At 53.7% G+C, this 25,527-nt stretch overlaps 4 protein-coding genes and 1 non-coding gene across 10 annotated transcripts; all 5 read left to right on the top strand.

Moving 5' to 3' along the window:
- Window positions 1-4,107: 4,107 nt before the first annotated feature.
- SMIM40 (small integral membrane protein 40) lies at window positions 4,108-7,471 on the top strand. Its single transcript, XM_066359657.1, has 2 exons — window positions 4,108-4,442; window positions 7,369-7,471. Exon 1 carries the CDS (start codon window positions 4,161-4,163, stop codon window positions 4,401-4,403), a length of 243 nt encoding a protein of 80 aa, XP_066215754.1. The 5' UTR covers window positions 4,108-4,160; the 3' UTR covers window positions 4,404-4,442; window positions 7,369-7,471.
- Window positions 7,472-13,124, top strand: DAXX (death domain associated protein). 5 transcript variants are annotated; one of them, XM_066359654.1, is made up of 8 exons: window positions 7,472-7,606; window positions 9,399-9,657; window positions 9,812-10,643; window positions 10,766-10,980; window positions 11,516-11,714; window positions 11,847-12,315; window positions 12,471-12,684; window positions 12,871-13,124. In XM_066359654.1, the coding sequence occupies exons 2-8, from the start codon at window positions 9,451-9,453 to the stop codon at window positions 12,928-12,930; spliced, it is 2,196 nt and encodes a 731-aa protein (XP_066215751.1). In that variant the 5' UTR covers window positions 7,472-7,606; window positions 9,399-9,450; the 3' UTR covers window positions 12,931-13,124. The 5 variants fall into 5 exon arrangements, with proteins under 5 accessions (XP_066215751.1, XP_066215753.1, XP_066215752.1 ...); XM_066359656.1 differs by having other exon boundaries at window positions 9,402-9,657; XM_066359655.1 differs by lacking the exon at window positions 7,472-7,606 and adding an exon at window positions 8,083-8,272.
- Window positions 13,125-13,409: 285 nt separating this feature from the next.
- On the top strand, window positions 13,410-17,069 carry ZBTB22 (zinc finger and BTB domain containing 22). Of its 2 annotated transcripts, none has more exons than XM_066359660.1 (2): window positions 13,410-13,812; window positions 14,502-17,069. In XM_066359660.1, the coding sequence occupies exon 2, from the start codon at window positions 14,571-14,573 to the stop codon at window positions 16,470-16,472; it is 1,902 nt and encodes a 633-aa protein (XP_066215757.1). In that variant the 5' UTR covers window positions 13,410-13,812; window positions 14,502-14,570; the 3' UTR covers window positions 16,473-17,069. The 2 variants fall into 2 exon arrangements, with proteins under 2 accessions (XP_066215757.1, XP_066215758.1); XM_066359661.1 differs by lacking the exon at window positions 13,410-13,812 and adding an exon at window positions 14,058-14,165.
- Window positions 17,070-17,319: 250 nt separating this feature from the next.
- On the top strand, window positions 17,320-25,183 carry TAPBP (TAP binding protein). The gene is made up of 8 exons (XM_066359662.1): window positions 17,320-17,481; window positions 17,629-17,799; window positions 18,022-18,282; window positions 21,524-21,925; window positions 22,294-22,635; window positions 22,713-22,802; window positions 22,908-22,954; window positions 24,081-25,183. Exons 1-8 carry the CDS (start codon window positions 17,445-17,447, stop codon window positions 24,090-24,092), a joined length of 1,362 nt encoding a protein of 453 aa, XP_066215759.1. The 5' UTR covers window positions 17,320-17,444; the 3' UTR covers window positions 24,093-25,183.
- LOC136389993 (U1 spliceosomal RNA) lies at window positions 19,490-19,653 on the top strand. Its single transcript, XR_010748525.1, has one exon. It is a non-coding gene; the product is annotated as a U1 spliceosomal RNA (small nuclear RNA).
- Window positions 25,184-25,527: the final 344 nt, after the last annotated feature.

The raw sequence follows: 25,527 nt of genomic DNA on the forward strand, positions 1-25,527 counted from the left end.
GGGCCTGCTTGCCCACTCTTGTTAGGGCATTGTCGGCTAAAGTGGCCCGTTTGGTTACAAGTAAAGCAAGCAAGACTTCCCTCAGAGGAAGCTTCATTAACAGAAGGCATTTTTCCTTGATACATAGTCTTAATAAATTGAGGATACGTTTCTCCTTTCAAAGTTGCAGCAATAGTTACTCCCTGAATAAAAGCAGGATTTACATCCTGACAGGCTTTGATGAAATTCCCTATCATTCCTTCTCTCCTCACTGACCGCAACATGGCCTGGCAAGTGGAATTAGCATTTTCATAAGCCAACTGTTTAATTATAATATCTCCTGCCGCCTCATTTGAAATAACTCTTCTTACTGCTTGAATCAACTGAGCAACAAACTCCCCACAAGGTTCATCACCTTTCTGTTTTACTCCTACCACAGTAACATTTCCACCAGACGAAGCAGGCAACTTTCTCCAAGCTGATATAGCACAACCATTCACCTGCATCAAAGCCGGTTTAGAAAGTTTTAACTGTTCACTAACATCAGCAAACTCTCCCTCTCCCGCAATCATTCCTCCAATTACAGGATTATGAGTCCTCCGATTCCCAACTGCCTGCTGTTTAGCTTGCTCCTCATATTCAGCTCTCCAAAGGAGACAATTTCCTCCAGACAAACAAGCCCTAGCCACTTGTTCCCAATCATAAGGAGTCATCCAATTATGAGAAACTATTTCCACCAAAGACATAGTATAAGGAGAGGTGGGTCCATATTGAGTGCAAGCCATTTTCAACTCTTTCAATAATTTATAAGAAAGCGGCTCCCATGTAGGATCCTCCTCATCAAATTCACCAGCCACAGCCACAGGGAAACATAATGCCAAATCAGTTTCCCCTTGGTCGCAAGAAGCTTGAATTGCCTTCTGCAACCCTGTTAACCCTGATGATTTTTTCTTTTCATTAACATCTGGTGATTGTACTGGTAGAGGCAAAGACATTTTAATAGCCTTATTTTTATCCTTTTTGTCAGTCTTGGAGAGATATAATATAGGCAAGACTGTTTTTGACTTCCAATCCTCATTATTCCTATTATTTTTAGCTGCCTCATCTTCTAATTCAGCCTCATCTTTTGGAGATAAATGATTTTCACTATCATCCTGATGTTTACTTAATTTTAAAGAGGCCATAGCATGATTTGTACTATCTTGAGACTGCCTTTTACTTCTAATTAACGGAGTCTCTTCTTTTGGAGGAGCAGTTGCCTTAGAAAGTTTATGCATCTCATGTTCTGGATTTAAGGCATCTTTAATCAAGCTCCATAAAGCAAATGTATCAACTGGAACCTTTTCTGGTCCGTGAAGCTCATAATAAAGTTTTAAATCTTCTCCAACTTTAACCCATTTCTCGAAATCAAGCGTTCCCTCATCTGGAAACCATGGAGAACATTTTTGTACGAATTTCATAAAACGAGCTACTTGTTTAGAGGAGACCTTAACTCCTTTTTTAGAAAGTGTATACTTAATGACTTTTATAAAGAGTCTTCTTTCTTTAGACTCAGTATGGCCCATGACTTCTCAAAATCTTAAGTTCTGAAATTCTCCACCTATCCTCACCCTGTCTTTCTTACAGGGGGGTCTGCAGCACCCTGAGTGGAGTCCTAGCCGTCCCGAGACAACGAGGGGGGATTACCTGTAGGTCCCTGTATCGGGCGCCAAATGCCGGGGTCCAGCCCCGGGGGGGATCCAGGGGTCCCACAGGAAGAGACGGCGTCGGCGAAATCGAGTGAGAGAGCCGAATTCTTTTCTTTCTCTTTATTCTCCGGTTAGCATTTACTGCCAGGCATCTCTCCCAAATGCTAGTATAGCTCCCTTTTTATACACGCACACCGAGTTACAATCACATGGTGTTAATTATTACTTTTGTTTCACTATGTTTTCATGTTTCCGGATAACAGTTAATTTACATCTATGAGTCACAAGTCAGGTAGCAAATCATTCAAAATACAAAATAACTTGAATAGCGATAACAACATCAGTAAAAGCTTTTAGAGTATTAGTTCTAAAAGGCTTGCCTCTATAGAAATTAACATAACATCAAGAATAGGTTTCATCCAAAGATATGCAGAGTGTACTTGCAAGATAGCCCAGCAGCAACGCAAGACATTCCATGGATTTCCCTACATTTTTAAATCTCATGAGAACATCTCATTGAGAAAGCCTAGCAATTGCCTTTAGTCAAAAGACAATTCTCTTAGTAAAACATTCTTTTCTTGCTGACTACGCTCTCATTCTAGGCCACACAATGGGCCATTCTACTATACCTACCTAAGATACTATTGTCTAATCAAATATTATTTATTTATTATATTTAAACACTAGTTAAGTTCTGGCTCTATTCTTCTCAGAGTGTACCACTATTTGCAGATCAAAGAAGAAAGGAATGTTTCTCTACTTATCACATGAAAAGGCTAGGGAAGATAAATGTTAAGTGAAGGCCTAAGGGTGCTCTGTGCACAGCCACTGCCTCCTAACCATTCACAAGTCACAAACTATTCTTTTTAACATGATTAAGAAGGAATTCTCCTACAAACTTAACCCTTTATGAAGGATATCATAGCCAGCCTCTTATGTCTATGAGCCCAGTTCAAGGGGCTTACAGGCTTTTCTGTGGAACTCACACCCTCTGTCTCATTTCTAAAGAAATTACTACAAATCTACAGGGAAAGTACGGTACTATTATCCCTGTGCCACAAATAATAGCACACACCCAGAAAAAAAGGGGGGATATAAGGCCAGATTAATTCAAAAGATTAAAGGGGGAAGTATCATGCCTTTCCTTGCGGTGACTTTGTCAACCCGCAGCTGTTGGTCTTTACTGCGGTGACTCTATCTTCTTTTGCTGTGACTTTGTCAACCAGCAATTGTGGATCTTCTTCTGCTGTGACCTAGTTAGCCAGCATTAGTGGATCGGCTCCCGACAAGGAAAGAGAGAGAATGGGGGAGGAGCAGGAAGCATCAACTCCCATATGTGCGTTGACCAGGCAAGCCCAGGGTTTTGAACCAGAGATCTCAGCGTTCCAGGTTGATGCTTTATCCACTGCACCACCACAGGTCAGGCCAGGTCAAAATGAATTTTAGATAAGAGACCTTAAAGGCTCCAGTTATGAAGTCCACTACTGCACACACCACTCCTTCTGCTGTCCACCGACCACCACGTCTTCTCCCAGGGACCCCAGAGCCTCCACAGGGCTTCAGTTTCCCCCACAGACCTTCAGGCCAATGCCTAGGGAACAGGGGCCAGGAAAAGCCTCCAACCTTCCCTCTAAGACAATCTCTCTCTCTTTTTTTTTTTTATGTGCCTTGACCGCGGGCCTTCAGCAGACCAAGTAACCCCTTGCTCGAGCCAGTGACGTTGGGCTCAAGCTGTAAGACAATCTCTTGGAGAACATTTCCCACTAGCGACTCTCAGACGAGGAGCCCCCATGGAAAAATCTCACTCTTCCCTATTATTGCCTGAACAGGTAAGTCCTAATGGTACACTCTTGCCCTGCTAACCTATCACCGTCTTTCTTCTCCTCCACCTCCTCCTCCATCTCTTCTTCCTCCTCCTCTTCCTCCTCCTCCTCCTCCTCTTCCTCTTCTCCTCCTCCTCCTCTTCCTCCTTCCTTCTCCATCTCTTCCTCACCTCCTCTTCCTCCTCCTTCTTCCTCCTCCTCTTCCTCCTCCTCCTCCTCCTCTTCTTCTTCTTCTTCTTCTTCTTCCTCTTCCTCTTCCTCTTCTTCTTCTTTCTCCTCCTCCTCCTCCTCCTTTTATAAATTTAAAGAAACCTCCCCTTGGGCTGCTGCAGTTTCTCAGTTCCCACAGCCTCACTTCAGAGAGTCCCACCCTCACCTCCAACCAACCACTGTTAAGCTGGAGTAGACTTTAGATCTTTGATTGACAGCAGCTCACAGTAGCATACCAGATCGTTCACATTGCATTGGATGATTATATGATTGTTCCAAAGGCTCAGAGGCAGTCTCTCTCTCTCTCTCTCTCTCTCTCTCTCTCCCCCCTCTCTCTGGAATTAGGGCCAACCAGACAGATGGAGGATTGCAGCCGCCACTCCCCTTCATCCTGCCATTGCTGAGTAAGGGCTTCCGCCCCAGCCTCCCCGACCCAGCTTGCTGTCAGACGTAGGTCAGGATGGCAGAGGGGGAGGGTGACGTGGAGGAGGAGGATGTGTTCCTCGCTTTTGCGCAGGGTCCTTCTCCTCCCAGGGGTCCCCTACGTCGGGCCATGGACAAGGCCTTCTTCATCTTCCTGGTCCTCTTTCTAACACTGCTGATGCTGGAAGCTCTTTGTAAACTGCTGTGGCTGCTGCCATGGGCAGAGTTTGGGGGCTGGCTCCTGGGAACGCCTCAGCGAGAGGAGGAGCTGGAACTGTGACCACCCTTTCTAGAAACATCCTCTTGCCCTGCCACAGAGGTGAGAGGGGAGGTGGGGGGCCTGTGGAGGGGACACTTGGATAGCTTTAGAGCAGCTGTCTTAAAATTTCTGCACTTATTCTCCAGGAAACAACTGGGGGAAAATTTCTACTCCTTACATCTAAAATTTTTCATCATAAGGATGTCATTCTGGTATATTGGATAAATTCACATTTTAAAATAAAACAAGTCACCAGGGGAACCAAAATATCAGGCTGACCTGATACCTACTAGCATCCATTAAAAAATACATAAATAAGCTCTTACCTATTGAGAATCATTCTTTTTCTTCTTCTCTCTTTTTTCCTTGAACTCCTGTTAGCATTCTACTTCCCCAGAGAAAATGTTATACTTTTATACTTGAAAGTCTCAGATGAAAAACATCTTTTTTGACCGAAATTTGTTTTTCAGGGTTATTATTGCAATTAGTTGTGATAGCAGAACTGATCAAATTGCATGAGGATTACACACATTTTTATAATTGTTAAAAAATAAAGCCTGACCAGTAGTGGCACAGTGGACAGAGGTCCCTGGTTCAAAACCCTGAGAACGCCGGCTTGAGAGCAAGCTGGTAGGCTTGAGTGCGGGCTGGCCAGCTTGAGAATGGGGTCATTGACATGATCCCAAGGTTGCTGGCTTCAGTATGCCCCTCAACCCGCACCCACGAGAAGCAATCAGTGAACAACTAAAGTGAAGCAAACAATTTGATGCTTCTCACTCTCCCTTCTTGTCTCTCTCTAAAAATAAATTAAATTAAATATATATATTGATTTTAGACAGAGAGAGAAAGGGAGAGAGGATAACATTCATTTGTTGTTCCACTTAGTTGTGAGTTCATTGGTCACAAACTTGGTGTTGGAACCACGCTCGAACCGACTGAGCTAACCGGCCAGGGCCTAAAAATAGTAATAATAACTTTTTTTTTTTAAGTGAGAAGAGGTGATGTTTATGGTGCCTGGATTTAAAAAATAGGCTATATATCTGTTTACTTAAAACAAGGTAAGATTAAAAAAAAAAAAAAAACAAGGTAAGATTATCTTCAGATATCATAGTTGAGAATTGTACTTGTTTTTTGTTTTTGTTTTTAAAGGAGGGAGAAAGTCTATTGCAAAATGGAAAAGAAAGATGAAGAACCTCTGCTATAGGCATTTACTACTCAGGAAAACAAATTCTGGGAAAATTGAGGATCTGGGAATTCAATCCCTTGTATCTCCCAAGTCTGAGTGCTCTTTGGAGAGAGCTTTCATTGACCCCAATTTGAAGATGGTAGGGTTCAATTACGACTGAAAGAAGTCACATTTGAGGTTCCGGAACTATGAGGGCTCGAAGATGTAGGGACCCCCACGGTCCTAGAAAGTGACAAGATGCTAGAATGTGCACAGATGCAGGAAGCAGGTCGAGGATCTCAGTGACTGGAAGTGTGTTAGTGTTGTAGTAATATAAGGTTATAGTAATTAAGTATATAGAAATATAAAAAATATGGAAGATATATAAAAGTAATTAAGATATAATATTAAAATCAATTAAGGAAACGAAATAAAGTTATGCTGTCTGGATAGGAATTAATATAGTGCAGGGGTCGGGAACCTATGGCTCACGAGCCAGATGTGGCTCTTTTGGTGGCTGCATCTGGCTTGCAAATCTTTAATAAAAAAAAATGTTAAAAATATAAAACTTTCTCATGTATTACAATCCATTCATTTCCTACTGCTCATGTTCATGGTTGCTGGTGGCTGGAGCCAATCACAGCTGTCCTCCGGGACAACACCAAATTTTTATTGAATAATGCCTAACGTACACGGGTCGTTGTATGGCTCTCACAGAATTACAATTTAAAATATGTGGATTTCATGGCTCTCTCAGCCAAAAAGGTTCCCACCCCCTGATATAGTGTGCACAGATGTGACAGACTAACTTTTGAGCAGGGCCCAGTTAGTGCGTGTGTGAAGTTAGACATAGATAAGAAGTGGCTTGATGTCATAACTCCGTAAATGAACATAAACAAGAAGCTTCCCTAGGAACACCTTAAAAGTGGCTTAATGTTACATTTCAGTAGATGAACATAAAAAGGGCTCGCTGCGAGGAGCTCCCCAAAAGGTGGTTTGAGGTGATAATCCTGTAGATGAACAGCTGTTAGAAGGCGTTGGCCAGAGAAGGTACTCAAGTTAAGGGGCTCCTCTGCTGCTGTAGTCGCCCAGACTGCAGTGTGAACATGGACTATCTCCACGGGGCTATGACCAAAAACAGCGGAGAGAAGCACTCCCGCCGGGTCCCGGCTTAAGCTGTACCCAGGCAGGCACGCAAAAAGGGTTTGTGGGTGATAAACTGCCTGTGTGATTCTTGCAACTAACTTGTGTGTCGGTTGTGTCTTTCTTCTAGTGGCAGCTAGTGTTGGCACTGATCAGTAGCATCCTCATAGCCGCCTCAAGAGTAGTCTGGCCTGACCTGTGGTGGTGCAGTGGATAAAGCGTCGACCTGGAAATGCTGAGGTCGCCGGTTCGAAACCCTGGGCTTGCCTGGTCAAGGCACATATGGGAGTTGATGCTTCCAGCTCCTCCCCCCTTCTCTCTCTCTCTCTGTCTCTCCTCTCTGTCTCTCCCTCTCCTCTCTAAAATGAATAAGTAAAAAAAAAAAAAATAAATAAATAAAATAAACTTTCCTTAAAAAAAAAAAAAAAAAAAAAAAAAAAAGAGTAGTCTGGAAGAGGCTGCCAGCCCTGCTGATTAGCAGAGGGTCCCACTGCACAGGGAAGTCGAATCAGGGATGCCTGATCGACGTAGAGCTGGGGTTCTACTGGGACAGTCGGCCTTCCCGGCTTCCCTACGAGCTCGCCTTTGGACCCCAGCTGGCCTCCACAGGTCCCTCGGGCCGCCCTATAACCGGGCGAGCGCCAAAGTCGGTTTCTTCCCTCTTGGTTCTTTGTTCAGATCTCCCGGAGGAAAAGGAGACGAGACCCGAGGAGGTACTTCCCGAGGCTCATCGCGTCTCGCAGCAGCAGCCCCCACGGAGTCTCCGCAATGCCCCCCCCCCCGCCCCGCCCCAGCTCGCCCGTCCTTAAGTCCCCGGAGCTCCAGGGCAAAAGCCCGGCTTCTGGGGCATCACCGCCTGCGCCTCGGACGCCCCTCCAGAAACGGGCGGAGAACCAGCGAGGTCCCACTTCTTTTGGTGGGTCATCAGTTGCGCGGTAGATCTTGAAAAGCAAATCAACAGCAATAGCAGTAATAATAATACCACCACCATGTTGTTTAGCGCCTGGTGTGTGCCTGTGTTTTGATTTAGCGTTGGGGGCGGGGGGCGGGGGAGACGGGGACGCGTCACCGGGACGTAGAAGTAACAGAGGAGCGCGCAGCCCCGTGGTAGGTTGGGGCGGGCGCCGTCGATGAAGCTGTGGAACCGGGTACCGGGCAGGTAGGAAAGCGGGTCGGGGAAGCCTGGTCAATAAGCCCATCGGAAGGAAAAGCTTTTATTTCCGTCGTAAGAGACTCGTGCCCTTCGTGCACTGGGGCGCAGCCTTGGAAGGCCCCCGGCTCCTGAGTTGCCCTGTTCCGTTGCCCCCTCCCCTCCTTGGAAAGGGGGCTCGGTCCTCCCTGCACGCGACTCAGAGACGGTTGGGCCGGCCGCAGGAAGTTTCTGATTGGCGGAATCGCAGAAGAGCTGGGTGCAATGAGCTCCACCGGCGGCGCTCCGGAGTCCGAGCCGAATCGCCGCCGTACGGCAAAATGGTGGCACCCAGGCACTTAGTGGGGGCGCGCCGGGGAAATAAGCCCGCCCCCTACAGGTCAGACGGAAAGGGAGCCTCCTACTATGCTGGCGGCCTTGGAGGCGTTCAAGGTAGGGGTGTGGGTGGGGAGGGGTGGAGCCTACCGTCACTTCCGGCCACAGAAGGCCTGTCTTCCGTACAGCAATAGGGCCGCGCTGGAGTGTGTGTCTGGGGGCGGAAACTCTGCGGCTTCCGCTCCAGAACAGGGCCTGCGGTGGGAGGGGGAAGGAAGGAGGAGGGAACCATGCGAGCTTTTCCTAGCCGCGGTGAGGGTCGCCTCCAGAGGCCGTTTCTGAGGTGCGGGCCGAGCGGTAGGGGGCTCGAAGGGCGGGGCCGGAATGTCGAGGGAGGAGGTGCTGGGGAGTCCTGGGCGCTCAGTCTGAGGGGCAAGCTGTGGTCCTCTCCCTCCTATCCCTGGAGGGGGTAGTGGGGGGCGGGCAGGGGCCGAACTGAGAGGGGGGAGGGGGACTTGGCGGGAAGCTCCTCTTGGGGAAGGGGCCCGACCTAGGGTTGGGATCCGAGAGGCATCGGGGGAGCCCAGTGAGGGGCTCGCCGTCGTTACAGGTCACAGAGAGAGAAGGGGGAGAATCAGGGTGGGGTGAGAGGGAGGGAGGGGACTTGGGGGACAGTACGTCCAACCTAACACCTGGCTTGGAGACCCATCAGGAGTGGCGTGTGGAGATCATGGAGAAAGGGGGGGATATGTTATATATATTGTCGGGAGGGAATCGTCTTCGCCTCCGAGTCTCAGGAGTTGGGGTGACCCTTAAGGATGGGAGGTGAAGGTGTGGGTGTGACATGTTTGAGAGCAGAAGGGGGGAAGCACGTGCTGACAGGTCGTGTCGTTTTCCTTCTGGGCGGGGCGAGGGGGATGTCGGGGAAGTCCGGAGTGCGGTGTGGGAAGTGGTCCAGGGGTTGGGGAGGAAGAAATCAACTTGCCAACTAGGAGAAATACTGAGAAAACGCAACTGAAAGACCGGATGTGATATGCGGTGTGGAGACTTGAGATTTGGGGTGGCTGCGGCTCCCTAGTAAGCCACCCCCCCAAAACAAGGTACTAATGGTTGCTGGAGTTAGGCAGGCAGCGAGGACGCTGTTGGGCAGGGCTGGGGGGTCCTGAAACCCGGGAGACGGTGTGAGGTGAAGGGAAAGCGCTATGCTGGAGGGGGCTCTTTCTAAGGCCCCATCCCCTTCCAGCAGGAATTACGCAGTCCCCAACACTTCCGTCCTCCGGGGGATTTGACCCCCCATGGCCACCGACAACAGCATCATTGTGCTGGATGATGATGATGAAGAAGAAGCAGCTGCTCAGCCAGGGCCCTCCCACCCACCCCCCACTCCAGCTTCGCCCCAAGCAGAAGCCCCTGGCTCCTCTCAGGCTCTTGGGGCCGGAGGGAACACTAGTTCCAGCGGCAAGAAATGCTACAAGTTGGAGAATGAAAAGCTGTTTAAAGAGGTGAGTCTTAGGGGAGAAGGTCCTAGTCCCCCCAGGTAGAGGGATGGTTGACTGGCGCTCCTGTCTTTTCTCCCCCACTAATACCACTTTGCCTTCTTTCTCTCAACCCCATCCCTGTCTCTTCTTTCCTCCTTTCTTTCCTTGACCCCTCCAGTTCCTTGAACTGTGTAAGGCACAGACGGCAGACCACCCTGACGTGGTCCCATTCCTCTGTAAAAAGCAGCAGCGAGCCCACTCGTGGTTTTTGGCCTCAGCGGAGTTTTGCAACATCCTCTCTCGGGTCCTGTCTCGGGCCCAGAGCCGGCCGTCCAAGCTCTATGTCTACATTAATGAGCTCTGCACTGTTCTCAAGGCCCGCTCCGCCAAGAAAAAGCTGAACCTGGTCCCCACTCCTGCAGCGTCTGGTGAGCCTTCTGGGAGTAACCCTCCCGCAGGCCCCGCCCCGGACCCCACAGACGCCCAGACCACCGGCTCAGAGGCCCCGAGGCCCCCGGGCTCCCGGCGGCAGATCCAGCGCCTGGAGCAGCTGTTGGCGCTGTACGTGGCTGAGATTCGGCGGCTGCAGGAGAAGGAGCTGGATCTCAGGGAACTGGACGACCCCGACTCCACGTACCTGCAGGAGGCAAGGCTGAAGCGGAAGCTGATCCGGCTCTTTGGGCGGCTGTGTGAGCTGAAGGACTGCTCTTCACTGACGGGCCGCGTCATAGAGCAGCGCATCCCCTACCGCGGCACCCGCTACCCGGAGGTTAATAGGCGCATCGAGCGGCTCATCAACAAGCCGGGGCCTGACGCCTTCCCAGACTACGGGGACGTGCTGCGCGCCGTGGAGAAGGCGGCCGCGCGGCACAGCCTCGGCCTTCCTCGACAACAGCTCCAGCTCCTGGCCCAGGACGCCTTTCGAGACGTGGGCATCAGGCTGCAGGAGCGACGCCACCTCGATCTCATCTACAACTTCGGCTGTCACCTCACAGACGACTATGCGCCAGGTAGGGACTGGTAAGACGCCCCTCCGTAACCCTTAGGTGCCGGGTGTGTGGTCAAGGGGCCGGCCCTCCAGCCCCTTCTAGGCTCTGGGCTGAGCACTCTGACTTGGCGTCTTCCCACGCAGGCAGTGACCCCGCGCTGTCAGATCCCACCCTAGCCCGGCGCCTGCGGGAAAACCGGAGCTTGGCCATGAGCCGGCTGGATGACATCATCTCCAAGTATGCGATGATACAGGACAAGAGTGAGGAGGGCGAGAGACAGAAGAGAAAAGCCCGGCTCCCCCAAGCCGCCTCTGCCCACTCTGCAGACCCCCCCAAAGCCTCCTTGGATTCTGGTGAGGTGTGGAAGGGACACATCCTTCAGATAAACCCTGTTCTTCCCCCGTACTGACCAGCTGGGACGTCAGGGCGACTGATGGGGGACTTTGCAGAAGGAACACAGAATCAGATCCTCTGGGCCATTAATTTCTTTTTTTGTGTGTGACAGAGACAGAAACAGAGAGAGAGGGACAGACAGGAAGGGAGGGAGATGAGAAGCATCAATCATCAGTTTTTTGTTGTGGCTCCTTAGTTGTTCACTGATTGCTTTCTCATATGTGCCTTGAGGGGGGGGGGGTGGCTACAGGCTACAGCAGAGCTAGTAACCCCCTGCTTAAGCCAGCGACCTTTGGGCTCAAACCAGTGACCATGGGGTCATGTCTATGATCCCGCGCTCAAGCCAGCGACCCTGCCTTCAAGCCGGTAAGCCCGTGCTCAAGCCAGCGGCCTCAGGGTTTCGAACCTGAGTCCTCTGCGTCGCAGTCCGATGTTCTAGTCATTGCGCCATCGCCTGATCAGGCTGGCGCAGGGATTTCTTAAACTCCTTTGTCCTTCAGGGTCCTAGTGGAATGGCATCTCAGGAATGCCCTTCCTCCTCCAAGGCTGAGACTGATGACGAAGAAGATGAGGAAAGTGATGAAGAAGAAGAGGAGGAGGAAGAGGAAGAAGAGGAGGAGGCCACAGATTCCGAAGAGGAGGAGGAGGATCTAGAACGTATTCCAGAAGGTCAGGAGGATGAGGAAGAGGAAGAAGTAGGTATGTCAAGAATTCTCTTCCTGTGAGCCACTTCTCTGAGACCCTTTCCTTCCTTCTCATTCCTAGCGTCTTCTTGGCAGTGTTCTCTCCCTTAGTTCTTGTGCTAGGTCTCCCCTCTGTTCTCTTCCCCAGGTAAGGATGGGGACAAGAGCCCCACGTCCCTACCACAGATCTCCACTGAAAAGAACCTGGAACCCAGCAAAGAGACCCACAGATCTTCAGGGGAGCAGCCAAACAAAGGACTCAGCGTGTCAGCACCTGCACTGTCAGAAGGGCCCCTGCCCTCTGGTATAGATGCTGAGAGCAATGGGGAGGACCTTGAGGAGTTGCCTCAGGAGAAGGAGAGCCCTGTGTCTCAGGTCTTTGAGCTGGAAATTGAAGCCTTGACTGTGGACACCACACCTTCCCCTGAGGAGGGGGACATTTCCTCTTCCAGGAAGCAGGCCGAGGACTCCCTCCCTGCTGTTGTGGAGAATGGAGCAGCCATCGTCACCTCTACTTCCTTTAATGGAGGTGTCTCGCCCCATACCTGGGGAGATTCGAGTCCTCCCTGCAAGAAGTTTCGGAAGGAGAGACAGACAGAAGGGCCATCAGGAAACAGGTAACAATAAGAGTAGGGAGAAGGAAGCCGAGGGGGATGGATGGTGGGGTGGGGGTGGGGGGTGTTCTGAGGGAGTATTGAGGCGCTGAGCCTGCTGGGAGAGACTGACATGACCCCCCAGCTGCAGGCTCCCAACATTTCTGTTTTGTCCCTAGCTGTGTGGAAGGGCAAAGGGCAGTCCCCGAGAAGACTGGGAGGAAGATGTGTACCCCGCCCCGCCCACCTTCTCCCTTGGCTTCAGTCGCTGATTCCTCAACAAGGGTGGACTCTCCCAGCCACGGCCTGGTGACCAGCTCCCTCTCTAGCTCATCTCCAGCCCGGATGTCGCTACCCCGCCCACTACAACCCGCCCAGCCTGGTACTTACAAGGTAAGAAGGGGAGGCCGGGTTTCCCCGACTTCATTCTCGTTCCGTGTCTGTTCATGGTCAGGCAGTTCGTTTGAATATTTGCACTTGCTGCAGCCTCTTCCTTTTTCCTACTCCCGTTGTTAATCTCAGATCATCCCCCCTCCCCCGGGTTCCAGACCTCTCTGATGGCCTCTCGCTCCCTTGCAGATGAGTGTGGCAACGCAGTGCGACCCGGAGGAGATCATCGTGCTCTCAGACTCGGACTAGCTGCCTCCCGCCCCTCCCCTCCCCGCCCCGCCTCCAGAATGTTTGCCGAGAGTATTTGGAGGTTGGTGGGAAGCAGATGGCTGGGGGATAGACTGAGCTAATGCCATTTTGGTGGTGTTTCTTTTAAAAAAACAAAAAAAATCTTAAGTTTTACACAAAACGTTAATAAACAATAAAATTGTTTTTTTATTGTATCCCTGTCTTTTCTTTGTCTTTCTGCCGTCACCGATTGGCCCCAGCTGTTCTTTGGCTCAGGGTTAGCCCGGCCCCGGTAGCCCTGGATCTGTCCTCCCTAGCCTGCCCTTAGCCCCGCTCTCCTGGAGTTTCCTTGCCCTTTGCCAGGCACTGGGGAAAAAAAAGTGCTTCAAGTGCTTTACTTTCCCTTTTCGAGCGGTGGAGTAAAAAGGCCAATCAGGGGCCGACTCAAGGTTATTTGGCCAATCCGGGCCCGGAGGATGGGGGCGGGGCTTCAGGGGACTGTCAGAAACTGGGAGACCAGGGCGGTTAGATCCCGAAAACCCGCTAATGACCACCGCTCCAAAGCCAAGACCTAACGCCAACGGGAAGAGGCAGGCTTACAGAATTAAAGGGGAATGAGTGCTGCGGCCAAACCAAGTCCTGGGTCCTCAGCAGCGGAAGAGACTTGGTACCTTTAAGGTGGAATGGAGCAGCTGTTTTTTAAAGGAGAAGTGGCCCAGTCGGCCAAGTATTGCCCAGCGGCACGGGCGGGGTGCCCGCCTGTGCCTTTAAAGCCGTAGGGGCAGGAGGCGGAGCGGAGGCGGAGGGCGGAGGGAGTCGGCGCAAGATGGCGGCGGGAGGGGCCCAGGCTGCGGCTCTGGCGGCCAAGTGAGGGGCGGGGGGGCCCCGGGGGCGCGCGGCCCGGTAAGCGGAGACGCGCGGGGTTGGGGGGCGCCTTCCGGGTGGGAGAGGAGGTCGAAATAGCTCTTGGGGCGGGGCAGAGGGGGGCGGGGTCCGGTATGGGAGTGGGTAGAGAAGGGGCGGGGCTGAAAAGGCTACAGGGGCGGGTCTTGAAGAGGGCGTGGCCTAGGGACCTGGGGGCGGGTCTTGACGGGGGGCGGGGGTGACGCTAGAGTTAAGCGGGGGGTAAAAGGGGCGTGACTGGCGAAAGAGCCCGGGGCATAGCCTAAAAGGGAACTGGAGAGGGCGGGTGGTTTTAAGTAACTGAGCAGACCTGCCTCTTCCCAAGGAAAGAAAGGGTGCAAAACATCAAAAAGGTAAATGTTGGCAAGTCAGGCTCTTTATCAAATGGGCAATTCGGAGGGGAGGCATCCCATTCCCAAAGAGCATTTATTTCTCTAATCTTCAAGGGAAGAGCACTGGATTTGGAGTCAGGGACACCTGAGTTTTCTGGCGCAGCCACTTGCTGGCTGTGACCAGGAACAGTCTCTTGGTTTTTATTAGCCTCAGTTTCCTGACCCATCAAATGGGGTTAAGAAGAAAACTTCACAGGTGTGAGGAGTTACTCAAATAATGGGTGTGAACATGGTTTTAAACTGTAAAGGGCTCTGCCATTATGAGATGTTATCATTCTTCTCTTTTTCTCTTCCCAGAGACCCCCCCGGCCGCCCTCCTCCTTCCCTTGTTCTTGTGGCTGGGGGGGTACCCCCTCCCTCCACACTATGGAGCCCTCTCCTTTGTCTCCGAGCGGGGCAGCACTCCCTCTGCCCCTGTCGCTGGCCCCACCCCCTCTGCCCCTGCCTGCAGCAGCAGTGGTACACGTGTCCTTCCCCGAGGTGACCAGTGCCCTCCTGGAGTCCCTCAATCAGCAGCGGCTACAGGGCCAGCTCTGCGATGTGTCCATCCGAGTGCAGGGCCGGGAGTTCAGGGCTCACCGTGCTGTCCTGGCTGCCTCCTCCCCTTACTTCCACGACCAGGTCCTACTCAAGGGCATGACCTCCATCTCGCTGCCCAGCGTCATGGACCCGGGCGCCTTCGAGACCGTCTTGGCTTCGGCTTACACTGGTCGCCTCAGCATGGCTGCTGCTGACATTGTCAACTTCCTTACAGTGGGTTCTGTGCTCCAAATGTGGCACATTGTGGATAAATGCACCGAGCTTCTTCGCGAAGGCAGAGCCTCGGCCGCCGCTGCCATCACCACTGCTGCAGCCACCTCGGTCACCGTCCCTGGTGCTGGGGTCCCGTCAGGGAGCGGGGGCACTGTGGCCTCTGCCATGGGCTCGGCACGCTCCCATGCCTCCGGTCGGGCCAGTGAGAACCAGTCCCCTAGCAGCAGCAACTACTTCAGCCCCAGAGAATCCACTGACTTCTCATCTTCCTCCCAGGAGGCTTTCGCAGCTTCTGCGCTGGGCAGTGGGGAGCGTCGAGGAGGTGGCCCTGTGTTCCCCGCCCCCGTGGTTGGCAGTGGGGGGGCTGCCTCTGGGAAGCTGCTGCTGGAGGCGGACGAGCTGTGCGATGAGGACGGTGGGGATGGAAGGGGTGCGGTGGTCCCTGGGTCCGGGCTCCGGCGGCCTACCTGCGCACCCCCTAGCATCATGCCGCAGAAACACTGGATATACGTGAAGCGGGGTGGAAACTGCCCGGCACCAGCGCCCCTGGTTCCCCAAGACCAAGATCTGGAAGAGGATGAGGAGGAGGAAGACCTGGTTTTGACCTGTGAGGATGATGAAGATGAAGAGCTAGGGGGTGGCTCGGGTGTCCCAGCAGGGGGAGGGCCTGAGGCTACTCTTAGCATAAGTGATGTGCGGACTCTGACCGAGCCTCAGAGCAAGGGAGAGGAGCAGGTCAACTTCTGTGAGTCCTCCAATGACTTTGGCTCCTATGAGGGTGGGGGCCCTGGGGCAGGGCTTGATGATTCAGGGGGTCCAGCCCCTTCTTCCTATGCCCCCGCCCACCCACCACGGCCCTTGCTTCCCGTGGACATGCAGGGCAATCAGATCCTAGTCTACCCATCATCATCGTCGTCGTCCTCACAGGCCCCAGGCCAGCCGCCAGGGAACCAAGCTGAACATGGAGCTGTGACCCTGGCGGGCACATCTGCAGGGGGCCTGAGCATCCAGGGTGGCGCTGGTGGGACCCCTGGAGGGACAGGCAGCGGGGACGGGAATAAGATCTTTCTGTGCCACTGTGGAAAGGCCTTCTCCCACAAGAGCATGCGCGATCGCCACGTGAACATGCATCTCAACCTGCGTCCCTTCGACTGCCCCGTGTGCAACAAGAAGTTCAAGATGAAGCATCACCTGACAGAGCACATGAAGACGCACACCGGCCTCAAGCCCTACGAGTGCGGCGTCTGCGCTAAGAAGTTTATGTGGCGAGACAGCTTCATGCGCCACCGAGGACACTGTGAGCGCCGGCACCGCCTGGGGGTGGGTGGGGCCGGACCTGGACCCGTCGGGCCCACAGGCTCAGTCTTGCCACCCAAGAGAGAGTCCCCCGGGGTGGGCGGGGGCAACAGTGATGAGGCGAGTGGGACCACACCGCCACCTGGACGTCGGGTCTGGTCCCCACCCAGGGTCCACAAAGTTGAGATGGACTTCGGCGGGGGAGGAGGAGGAAGCTGAGGGGGCAGGCTAGTAGGGGTCGTTTTCAGGAAAGAGGAAACGGGGAACACAAGCCCGGGATGCTGTGGCCCCAGGTGGTCTCCCACCATAGTTATTGTCTTCCTTCTCTCTGTGGACTTGTATATATTCTGGGGGGCAAACACATTGTGCCATCGGCTACCCCATTCTATTCCTCAGCCCCTCCCCCCTCAACATATCCCGAGACTAAGCCCTTCCTTTCCCTCAGATGGGTACACTGAAGCCCCAGATTCAGAATACGGTGCTGATTGGGGGTGGGGTGGGGGCGGAGAGGGTGCCTGTTGAGTATTCTGGAGTCTCAGGGTCAAGGGTCAGGTGGTTGTAGTCTGTATCTGAAATCTGTGTTTGTGTTTGGGGACCAGGCCTTGGAGCCCCACCTTGTCCTAGAGCCCACCCCGCGCCCTCCCTCAAGGATGTGCCCCTTATATCTACTCTAATTCCTCTTCCCCTTCTTAGGGGCCCCTCAACTCTATTCTCACTGGGGAGGGAGGGAGGGAGGAAGGAAGTCGTAGGAGTACAAGGTTTTTATTTTAAATCTTATTTTTTTTAAACAGCGATTAAAATATTTATTGGTCATTCCACTTGGCTACTCCTCTATGTGTTTGCTGGGGACCCGGCAGAGGTGGGGGAAGGCGGAGTAACGGTTCTCGAAGCAGTGGATTCTGGGGGGTGGAGGGGGGAGACAGGAGGAGAAGCTTAGGACTGGGGAGGGCTCTGGGGCTCCACGGTGCTGGGTGGCCCAGGAGGGTGGGCCGCGGCCGAGGTACCCCAACCGAAGCTGGAGAGGATGTTCCGGCACCTACCCCGCGAGGGGAGGAAGCGCCTGCCTCCCACGCGCGCTCTCCTAACCAGGACGGGGATTTCCTTCGCCCCTCCTGCGGGCCTTTCGGAGAAAGCGAAAGTGAAAGGGGGGGGAGAAAGAGGCGGCTTCGAGGCTGAGCAGATCGCGGCGCCATGAAGCCCCTGTGGCTACTTCTCGCTGTGGCTTTGGGTGAGCGAACCCCGCGACTCTCTGCCCTGGAACTGAACAAGGGGGAGGGGGAGAGGCGACCCCGCCACGCACCGCACGCGGGAAGGGGAAGGAGCTCGAGGCACCTGCCTTTTGAGCCGCCTCCTCACTGGTGCCGGTCTCGCCTAGGCTTGGGGCCCGCCGTCTCGGCGGGACCGGCGGTGATCGAGTGCTGGCTGGTGGAGGATGCGGGCCGGGGCCGCCTGGCTAAACGACCCGCTGCATTGCTGCTGCGCCCGGGCCCGGGGGGGCCGCCTCCTCGGCCAGACCTGGACCCCGAGCTCTATCTCCAAGTGCATGGTGAGTCTTCCCCGACTGTCACCTCCACGGAAACCTCCTCCGCTTTCGGTCGCGCAGTGACCTCGAGCTTCGGTTTCCCCCTCTGTGAAATGAGTCTGGATCACTTTTAAAAATCTCTCCCTATCGGGTGATATGTTCATTTGCAAGTCCCTGGACGCTGCCCGGTCCCCCCCTTTCCCAGCGGTGACTCCAAGGTTGAACCCCACTCCTCCACGCTCGCAGACCCCGCGGGCACCCTCCAGGAGGCTTTCAGGCGGTACCCCCGGAGCGCCCCCGCCCCACGCTGCGAGATGAGCCGCTACGTCCCGTTCCCCGCCGCGGTGAAGTGGGCCAGCGGCCTGTCCCCCGAGCAGAGCTGCCCGCGGGCCCTGGACGGTGCCTGGTTCATGGTCGGCATGTCCAGCCCGGTCGTCGGCGTCTCCAGCCTCCTGCGACCACAGCCCCAGTCTCAGCCGGAGCCTGCCCTCATCACCATGGCAACAGGTAGCTGGGGAGGGGAAGCGGAGCTGATTGGGTGGATGGTAAAGCTCTAGACCAGCCCTCGACTGCTGTGTGGACCTGAGCGAGCGAGGCATCTCTCCAATGGGAGTTCAGTTTCCTTATTTGTAAAGCGGGTGGTTTCGGCTAGAAGGAAACTATCCCTACCGCGTCTCCTAGCCAGTTAAAAAAAAAAAGAAAGATGCTTTGGGGCGGAGTTTCGGAGACAGGCCTAGTTTCCAGATACCCGACCTGGAGAAAGTTGTTAGTCTACCAGGTTGGGAGGGACACGGAGCAGAGACTTGTCTCCCTCTCCTCCCAGGTCTATATCTTGATAGGTGACCCCGCCTTTGCGGTTTGTCCTGTGTATAAACTAGCCTTCGAGCCCCACCCGCGCCCACATCCGGGGCTGGGGCGATCAGTAAAGCGGAGGCCCCTGTGCCCCAGTGTGTTGACCTTCCTGACAGTCCCTTCCTATGGTGCTTTGGGGATAGGCTTTTTGGTCACCAAATAGTGTGCTAGAGACACGGCTGGAGACCAGATGGTTCTCATTGCAAGTAGTTCTCACTGCTTATTGCATTGGATAACTATTTGAGACCCAGGGGTTCGGCCTTTTGCTGGGCCGGGGCTTGGGAATGGCTGGGAAAAGTAAAGCAAAAAAGGGGGAAATCTGACCAGGATATGTAGGAGCTCACCCTGCTCAAAGTGGAGGGTGAATGTGAGTCGAGTCCTTGGCTTCCTTCAGTTCTGTGCAATTTTTTTTTCTTAAGTGACAAGCAGGGAGGCAGAGAGACAGATTCCTGCATACTTCCCGACTGGGCAATGCTCTGCCCATCTGGGGCTGCCGCTCTGTTGATTGGCAATTGAGCTAGTTTTAGCACCTGAGGTGAGGCCATGAAGCCATTCTCAGGCCAGGGAACAACTTGGCCAGCTTGCTCCAATTGAGCTATGGCTGTAGGAAGGAAAAGGGGGGAGAGAGAGAGAGAGAGAGAAAGAGAGAAGAGGGGGAGAGGTGGAGAAGTAGATGGTCACTTCTGTATGCTCTGACTGGGAATTGAATCCGGGACATCCACATGCCGGGCAGATGCTCTACCACTGAGCCAACTGGCCAGGGCCAAAATACTACTACTACCTGGAGGACCAAAACATTTCTGGGAGGAAGTAGCAGTGGAACTGACCTTGAGGGATGTGGAGTGTTAAGAAGTTTGGGAGGATACTTACCTGGCAGGGGAGATACCATGATCACGAAGGTGGTTTTCCCAGGGCGAGGCTTATCCATTGCTCTCTGGATGTGCTGACCCCTGCAATTTCCCCAAATGTGGAAAACTCGACTGCATAATTTGTGGTAGTGGGGGACTGCGTTCGCGCTCTCCCCTGTTAAAGTATAACATTTTTCAAAAATATTAAAAAAAAAAAAAGAAGCTTGGGAGGAAATGGGGAGGGACATTGGAAACTGAAGGAATCTTATGCCCAAGACAAAGAAATTCCCAATGATTAGAGCTTCTACTAGATGCAAGAAAGGGATTTTATGTGGCTGTTTCTTAGGGTGCAAGAGAAGCCTGGGAAGGGAAGTTGGGGTTGAATTATCAAGTACCCTGAAAGCTGGGTTTCACAGATGATAGTGAGCCATCAGAAGTTGTGTGTGTTATTTTACTCGATTCTTACAAAAAGGTAGTCAGGGATTGATCAAGTCATTGGACTGAGGAAAATCTAGATTAACTGATTTTCCCAAGATACCCAGTCCACGATGACAGTAATGGCAACAGTAACAGCTAACATGTAGGGAGCATTTTCTATGTGCCAGGCTGTGTTCTAAGTTTACAGACAGTCTCACTCCTCTCCGCAGCCCCAGGAACTACGTATTGACATTACCCTCCTGTCACAGACAGAGAGTTCCGAGACACAGAGAAGTGAGGCAGCGGACACACAGCTTGTAAAAAACAGGGCTAGAAATGGCATCTGGGCCATCTGACTCCAGCCTGGGCCTTTATTTTTTGGTTTCCAAGGCAGCTGGGATGTTTAAACAGGCAAGTGACCGGATCAGACTTGTAGCCACACTGGCCACAGTGTAGGATGAACTGAAGGAGAGGAAGACCCAGGACAGCGGGACCAGAGAGAAGGCTATTGTCACTGTCCACATGTGCGGGGATGGGCACTTGAGTCAGAAACAGATGTGAGGTCTGTTTGGGAGACAGAACCAGGGCCTGGCGGGGACAGCACGCAGCATATTGTTTCTGGCAGTTTGCTCACCTGTCTCCCTCATTCAGCGATAAGCAAGTCGAGGGCAGGGACTGCCCATCTTGCTCACTGGTCTGTCCTCCACCTTGAACACCCTGTGTGCTCGTAAATATTAGTTGAGTGAATGGAGGAAGTGTTGATCATCCATCAAGGCAGGGAAGGTGGGCACTGGGGCAGGGTGGGGAATGTTGCAGGGACGCTGTTGGGTTGGGGCCTGTGAGGTCTGGCAGACGGTTAGTGGTTACTGCAGCAAACGCTTCTGTAGACCTACTGTGTTCCAGTTACTGTTCTGACTGCCTTTCGTGTACAGGTGTCTTTGTTACCCAGAATCAGGAGCTGAGTAAATCCGGGTAGCAAGAGGGATTAAGTAAACTTAGTCCTCTGTACAACCCCATGAAATAGATGCTATCATCATCATCTTTATTGAGATTAGGAAGCAGAGCCATAGAAAAGTGAAGCCCGTGACTGTCCCAAGGCCACACACTTAGCTTCAGAGTTGGGACCAGGCAGGGCCGCCAGGCCCCAGGCACCTGTCAGCGCTGCTGCTTCAGGAGCGCCTCGAGGTCTGTTTCGGTCCCGGCCAGACCAGAGCCTTCCAGAGGCGGTCAGTCCTCTGTCTGGCCCAGCAGGATCAACAGTCACGTGTCATCCCTGTCGTTACCCACAAACAAGACAGCAGACCTGGCTCTTTGGGGGTGGCGTGTGGAGACGACCGTTCAGGCTGTGTCAGAAGCACACTCGGAGCCGCTGTCCCCAGAGCCCGGAGGGCTGGGCCCAGAGCACAGGCAAGGGCCACGCCTCCTCTGCCCCTGTTCATCTCTGGACCTCTCTGCTCACTCTCAGCGCGCTGGGCCCCACCCCCACCCAGTCCCAGAGCGCAGGTGATCCGCGGGGAGGGTTGGGACATGGTGTGTCTCAGAAAAGACAATGCCTGTCCTCTGAGGGATGGGTACATTGGAGCCGAGTCCCTCTCACTCCCTTTACCCCCCACCCACCCCGTCTTCCACAGCTGTGCTGACTGTGGTCACCCACACCCCCGTCGCTCGGATCCGGCTGGGACACGATGCTCTGCTGGACTTAAGCTTTGCCTACATGCCCCCCTCACCAGACGCCGCTGCACCTCTGGCCCCGGGTCCCCCTCCATTCGGGCTGGAGTGGAGGCGCCAGCACCAGGGAAAAGGGCATCTGCTCCTGGCTGCCACCCCCGGGCTAGGAGGGCCGACCCCGGCCACCCGAGACGGGGCAGCGGCATTTGCTGCGTGGGATGACGACAGTGAGCTGTGGGGTCCGTGGACCGGAAACGGAACCCTCTGGCTGCCTGCGGTGCGGCCCGTCCAGGAGGGCAGCTACATGGCCACAGTCCACCTGCCGTACCTGCAGGGGCAGGTCGCTCTGGAGCTGGCTGTGCAGAGTGAGTGGGACCGGGTGCACGTGCCCAGGAAAGGCACTGGGGTTATGGGGGCACCATGGTGGGGGGAGGAATCGTGGAGAAGAGGATGCAGGGTGGGTGGGGGAGAGACTGGGTCCCTGGAAGTCCAAGAAACAATGGGTAGAGGGGCTGAGAACGAGGGGCTTTGAGGTGAAGGTCCCCAAATCTGTGGGAATAGTGTCCCTGAGAACTGAGGCTTTGACATGAGAAGTCCTGTGGTGTACCAGTGGGAGACAGTGGGCTCCCCACCATGGGAGAGTGAGCCCACCCCCACCCCCTTAGTTTTGGGGAGGCCAGAGAGAACTGAGGCTCTCTATTCCCCTTCTGCTCCTTTCCTGCTCTCGTCCCAGAGCCCCCCAAGGTGACCCTGATGCCAGCACCTCTTGTATGGGCCGCCCCGGGGGAGGCACCACCAGAGCTGCTCTGCCTCGTGTCCCACTTCTACCCCTCTGAGGGCCTGGAGGTGGAGTGGGAACTCCGAGGTGGCCCAGAGGGCAGCTTTCAGAAGGCCCAGGGCCAAAGGTGGCTGTCAGCCGCCCGCCACCACTCTGACGGTTCCATCAGCGTCTCGGCACACCTGCAACCACCCCCAGTCACGGTGGCTCAGCATGGGGCACGGTATGCCTGTCGCGTCCACCACCCCAGCCTGCCCGCCTTGGGGCGCAGCGCTGAAGTCACCCTGGAGGTGGCAGGTAAGAGCCAAGGGGACAGAGAAGGGGGCGAGGGGTCTGGGAAGAGGCTGGGAGCTCACGCCAGCCCCTTCTGCCAGGTCTCTCTGGACCCTCCCTGGAGGATGGTGTGGGCCTTTTCCTGTCCGCGTTTCTGCTCCTGGGGCTCCTCCAGGTGCTGTGCTGGGCAGGTGAGTGACAGCCACCACTGGGGGTCACTCCCTGCACCCCAAGCCGCACACCCATGGCTCTGCCACACCGCTCTCCCGTCCCATCTCTCCTCCATCTCTCCACAGCTGCCTACCTGTCTGCTTCCAGGGAATCCAAGGAGTCCAAGGAGAAGGTACGAGCACTCCACCTTGGCCTCCTCTCTCCCTTCTCATTTCATCCTCTTCCCCCAACTCCTCCCCCATGGAGGCAGGCTGCCTGCACGGTGGGCAGAACCCCGCCTTGGAGGCCACACAGGCCCGGGGTAAATCCTGCTCCTTTGAACAAGCTAATCAGCGTCTTGCATGTAGGGATAAAAAAAGTAACACAGGCAATGATGTCTAGGAGAAATATAACACAAGCCACATATATAAATGTAAACAACCTAGTAGACGTTAAAAGGTGTTGAGGTTAGACAAGTCCACACCTCTAGAGAGTCTTTGTAAGAGTTTACTTGAACCCAAACTGACAATCACCAGGAAGGTTTCATGTGCTCCTCAAAATGACAGCTTGCAGCTTTTATGCATTTGAAATTAAGGAGGGCATATAATAATTACATAAAGGTTGGAGAAAGCAAGGGGGGATCAGACTACAGGATAATTAACAAGTTTTGTGCTCTCTTGAGGGCGGGTATGATTTCAAAGGTATGTTAACCCACAGGCACAGAAGCAACGGGCAGGGCTGCCTTAAGGCAAAGAGAAGTCTTTCACTCAAGAAGTTACATGCTTGGGGTTTGATGACCCACCATGACCTGCCCAGTTAGTAAGTTATGATCAGATCATCCTGAGAGGTGACTTTCTGTAGGACCTCTTTTTATTTGTCCAGAAAGGTAAAAAGAAACAGATAAAATTAATTTTAATAATATACTTTATTTCATCTGATATATCCAAAACATTAGCATTTCAACATATAATCAGTATATGAAATTTTGTTTCCTTCTGTGTGAGTCTTCAAAAACAGGTGTTTGAACTGTCAGCACATCTCAATTCAGAGGAGCCACATTCAAATGCTCAGGAAGCATGTGTGGGTGGGGGCTACTGCACTGGACAGAGCTGTCGGGAGAATGAAAGGAGACGGCGCATCTCCTTTGTAAGATGTAGGAGCAAAAGCATTTTGGCAGTGTTTGTCCGCCAGGTAGAAAACAGAAAGCCCCATTCTTCTCTGGGCTCATGATGGTTCCTTTATCTCTGGGTCAACCATGAGCACCCCATCCAGATTTCTAAAACCTTGCATTTCTCACCTTATTTTTACTTCTTTTCCAGAAAGCACAGTGAGGGGCCTCACCGCCACCTGGGGAAGCCACCAACATCTCGGCCTGAGCCACTGCAGTAGCTCCCCCACACTGCATGCCACCACCTGCTCCTTGCAGTCTCTTTCCACCAAGTAGTTGGAATGTGTTTTTTTTTTGGGGGGGGGAGAGGGGGTTTCTTCTTGACACACAGATGGTGGCATTCACCTTTTTGGAGCTTTAGAGCAGTGGTTCTCAAAACTTGGTCTCAGGACCTCTTAAAAATTATCAAGTGCTCTAAAAGGTTTTACTTATGCCGGTTATAGACATTTATCATACTAGAACTTAAAACGGAGAAAAATTTAAAACAGTAAGACTCACAAGCACATTCCATCAGCGGTGAGGGCGACGTAAATACACGTCATGTAGCTTCTGGAAAAGGCCACAGTACGTTTCTGAGAGAAAAAGAGCAGATAACATCTATTGTTATGACAACAGTTTTAACCTCGCATACCCTGTGAAATATTCCCAGGGACCTCTGCAGATAGGGCCTGCGCTCTACGGAGGCTAAATCGGGTCTTCCTAACCCTGACACTTGCATTCCCACTGCTTACCTCTTCGGCCAGACCTGGTGCCGTCCAGCCCTCCTCTCAGGGCTCATCACACCGAGGGCTTGCTATGCCTTTCCCCCAATGGCCTCCCACCCGCGCTGGGTCCCGGAGCTCTGTTCCCTCTGCCTGGTCCACCCTCGCTTCCCCTGGACTGCAGACCACCAGGCCGGCCTCGGCTTCCCCTCAGACAGACAGGCCGCGTGTCCCTTTTCTGCCGTTCTCCCCGGTAGTATTCAGGTCGCTATGAAAGCCTATCTGTCCCCACACCCCGGACTCACCTCCTGGAAGGAAAGAACCAGTCGGTCCACTGCTGTATCCCCCGCGCTGCCCCTGGCGCCCACCGGGGGGCGCTCGGTGGAAGATATTTGAGTGCTTTTCTTTTCATCCTAACCATTCAAAGAACTACTGGACAAAGAAAAGCGGCGGCTCGACCTAGAGATCTCCGAGGGGCAGGGCGGTGGGGCCATTCCCACGCGGGAGGGGGATCTTAATCGGGTGGAATAAAGTTGTGTTCCCTACTTCCAAAGGAATGCCTCTTCCGATCACCGCTGGTCCTTTCCAATTACCCCGACCTCCCGGCGACACCAAAGCCTCGCGTGAAACAAGTCTGGGACCCAGCGACACTAACGGTGGATCCCAAAGCAGCAGGCTTTCCCCGGGGAACCCAAGGAGCAGACCGAAATCCCGGTCTCCCGCGCCGGAAGTGCCAGAGCGCCCACTCTGGAACCGGATGTAGCGGCTTCCTGCTCCGCCCCTCCGGCGGGAGGGCGGGCTCGGAGGGCTCTCCGGAAAACCCGGAGTGGATTCGAACGGCTACCCGCGTGGGTGGGGCGGGAGTGGAAAGCCCGCGGGGCGGAGGAGCTCGGCCCA

The sequence above is a fragment of the Saccopteryx leptura genome, chromosome 1, assembly GCF_036850995.1.
Source record: "Saccopteryx leptura isolate mSacLep1 chromosome 1, mSacLep1_pri_phased_curated, whole genome shotgun sequence".
Classification (NCBI taxonomy): Eukaryota; Metazoa; Chordata; class Mammalia; order Chiroptera; family Emballonuridae; genus Saccopteryx; species Saccopteryx leptura.

What these genes read in the sequence shown, in the direction of transcription:
- SMIM40 (XM_066359657.1), top strand. Translation starts at nt 4,161, where the DNA reads ATGGCAGAGGGGGAGGGTGACGTGGAGGAGGAGGATGTGTTCCTCGCT.
- TAPBP (XM_066359662.1), top strand. Translation starts at nt 17,445, where the DNA reads ATGAAGCCCCTGTGGCTACTTCTCGCTGTGGCTTTGG. An exon ending in GCTCTATCTCCAAGTGCATG is followed by an intron (nt 17,800 to 18,021) that starts GTGAGTCTTCCC and finishes CCACGCTCGCAG; the next exon opens with ACCCCGCGGGCACCCTCCAG. An exon ending in CCTCATCACCATGGCAACAG is followed by an intron (nt 18,283 to 21,523) that starts GTAGCTGGGGAG and finishes CGTCTTCCACAG; the next exon opens with CTGTGCTGACTGTGGTCACC.
- ZBTB22 (XM_066359660.1), top strand. Translation starts at nt 14,571, where the DNA reads ATGGAGCCCTCTCCTTTGTCTCCGAGCGGGGCAGCACTCCCTCTGCCC.
- DAXX (XM_066359654.1), top strand. Translation starts at nt 9,451, where the DNA reads ATGGCCACCGACAACAGCATCATTGTGCTGGATGATGATGATGAAGAA. An exon ending in CACAGACGACTATGCGCCAG is followed by an intron (nt 10,644 to 10,765) that starts GTAGGGACTGGT and finishes CTTCCCACGCAG; the next exon opens with GCAGTGACCCCGCGCTGTCA. An exon ending in GAAGGGCCATCAGGAAACAG is followed by an intron (nt 12,316 to 12,470) that starts GTAACAATAAGA and finishes TTTTGTCCCTAG; the next exon opens with CTGTGTGGAAGGGCAAAGGG.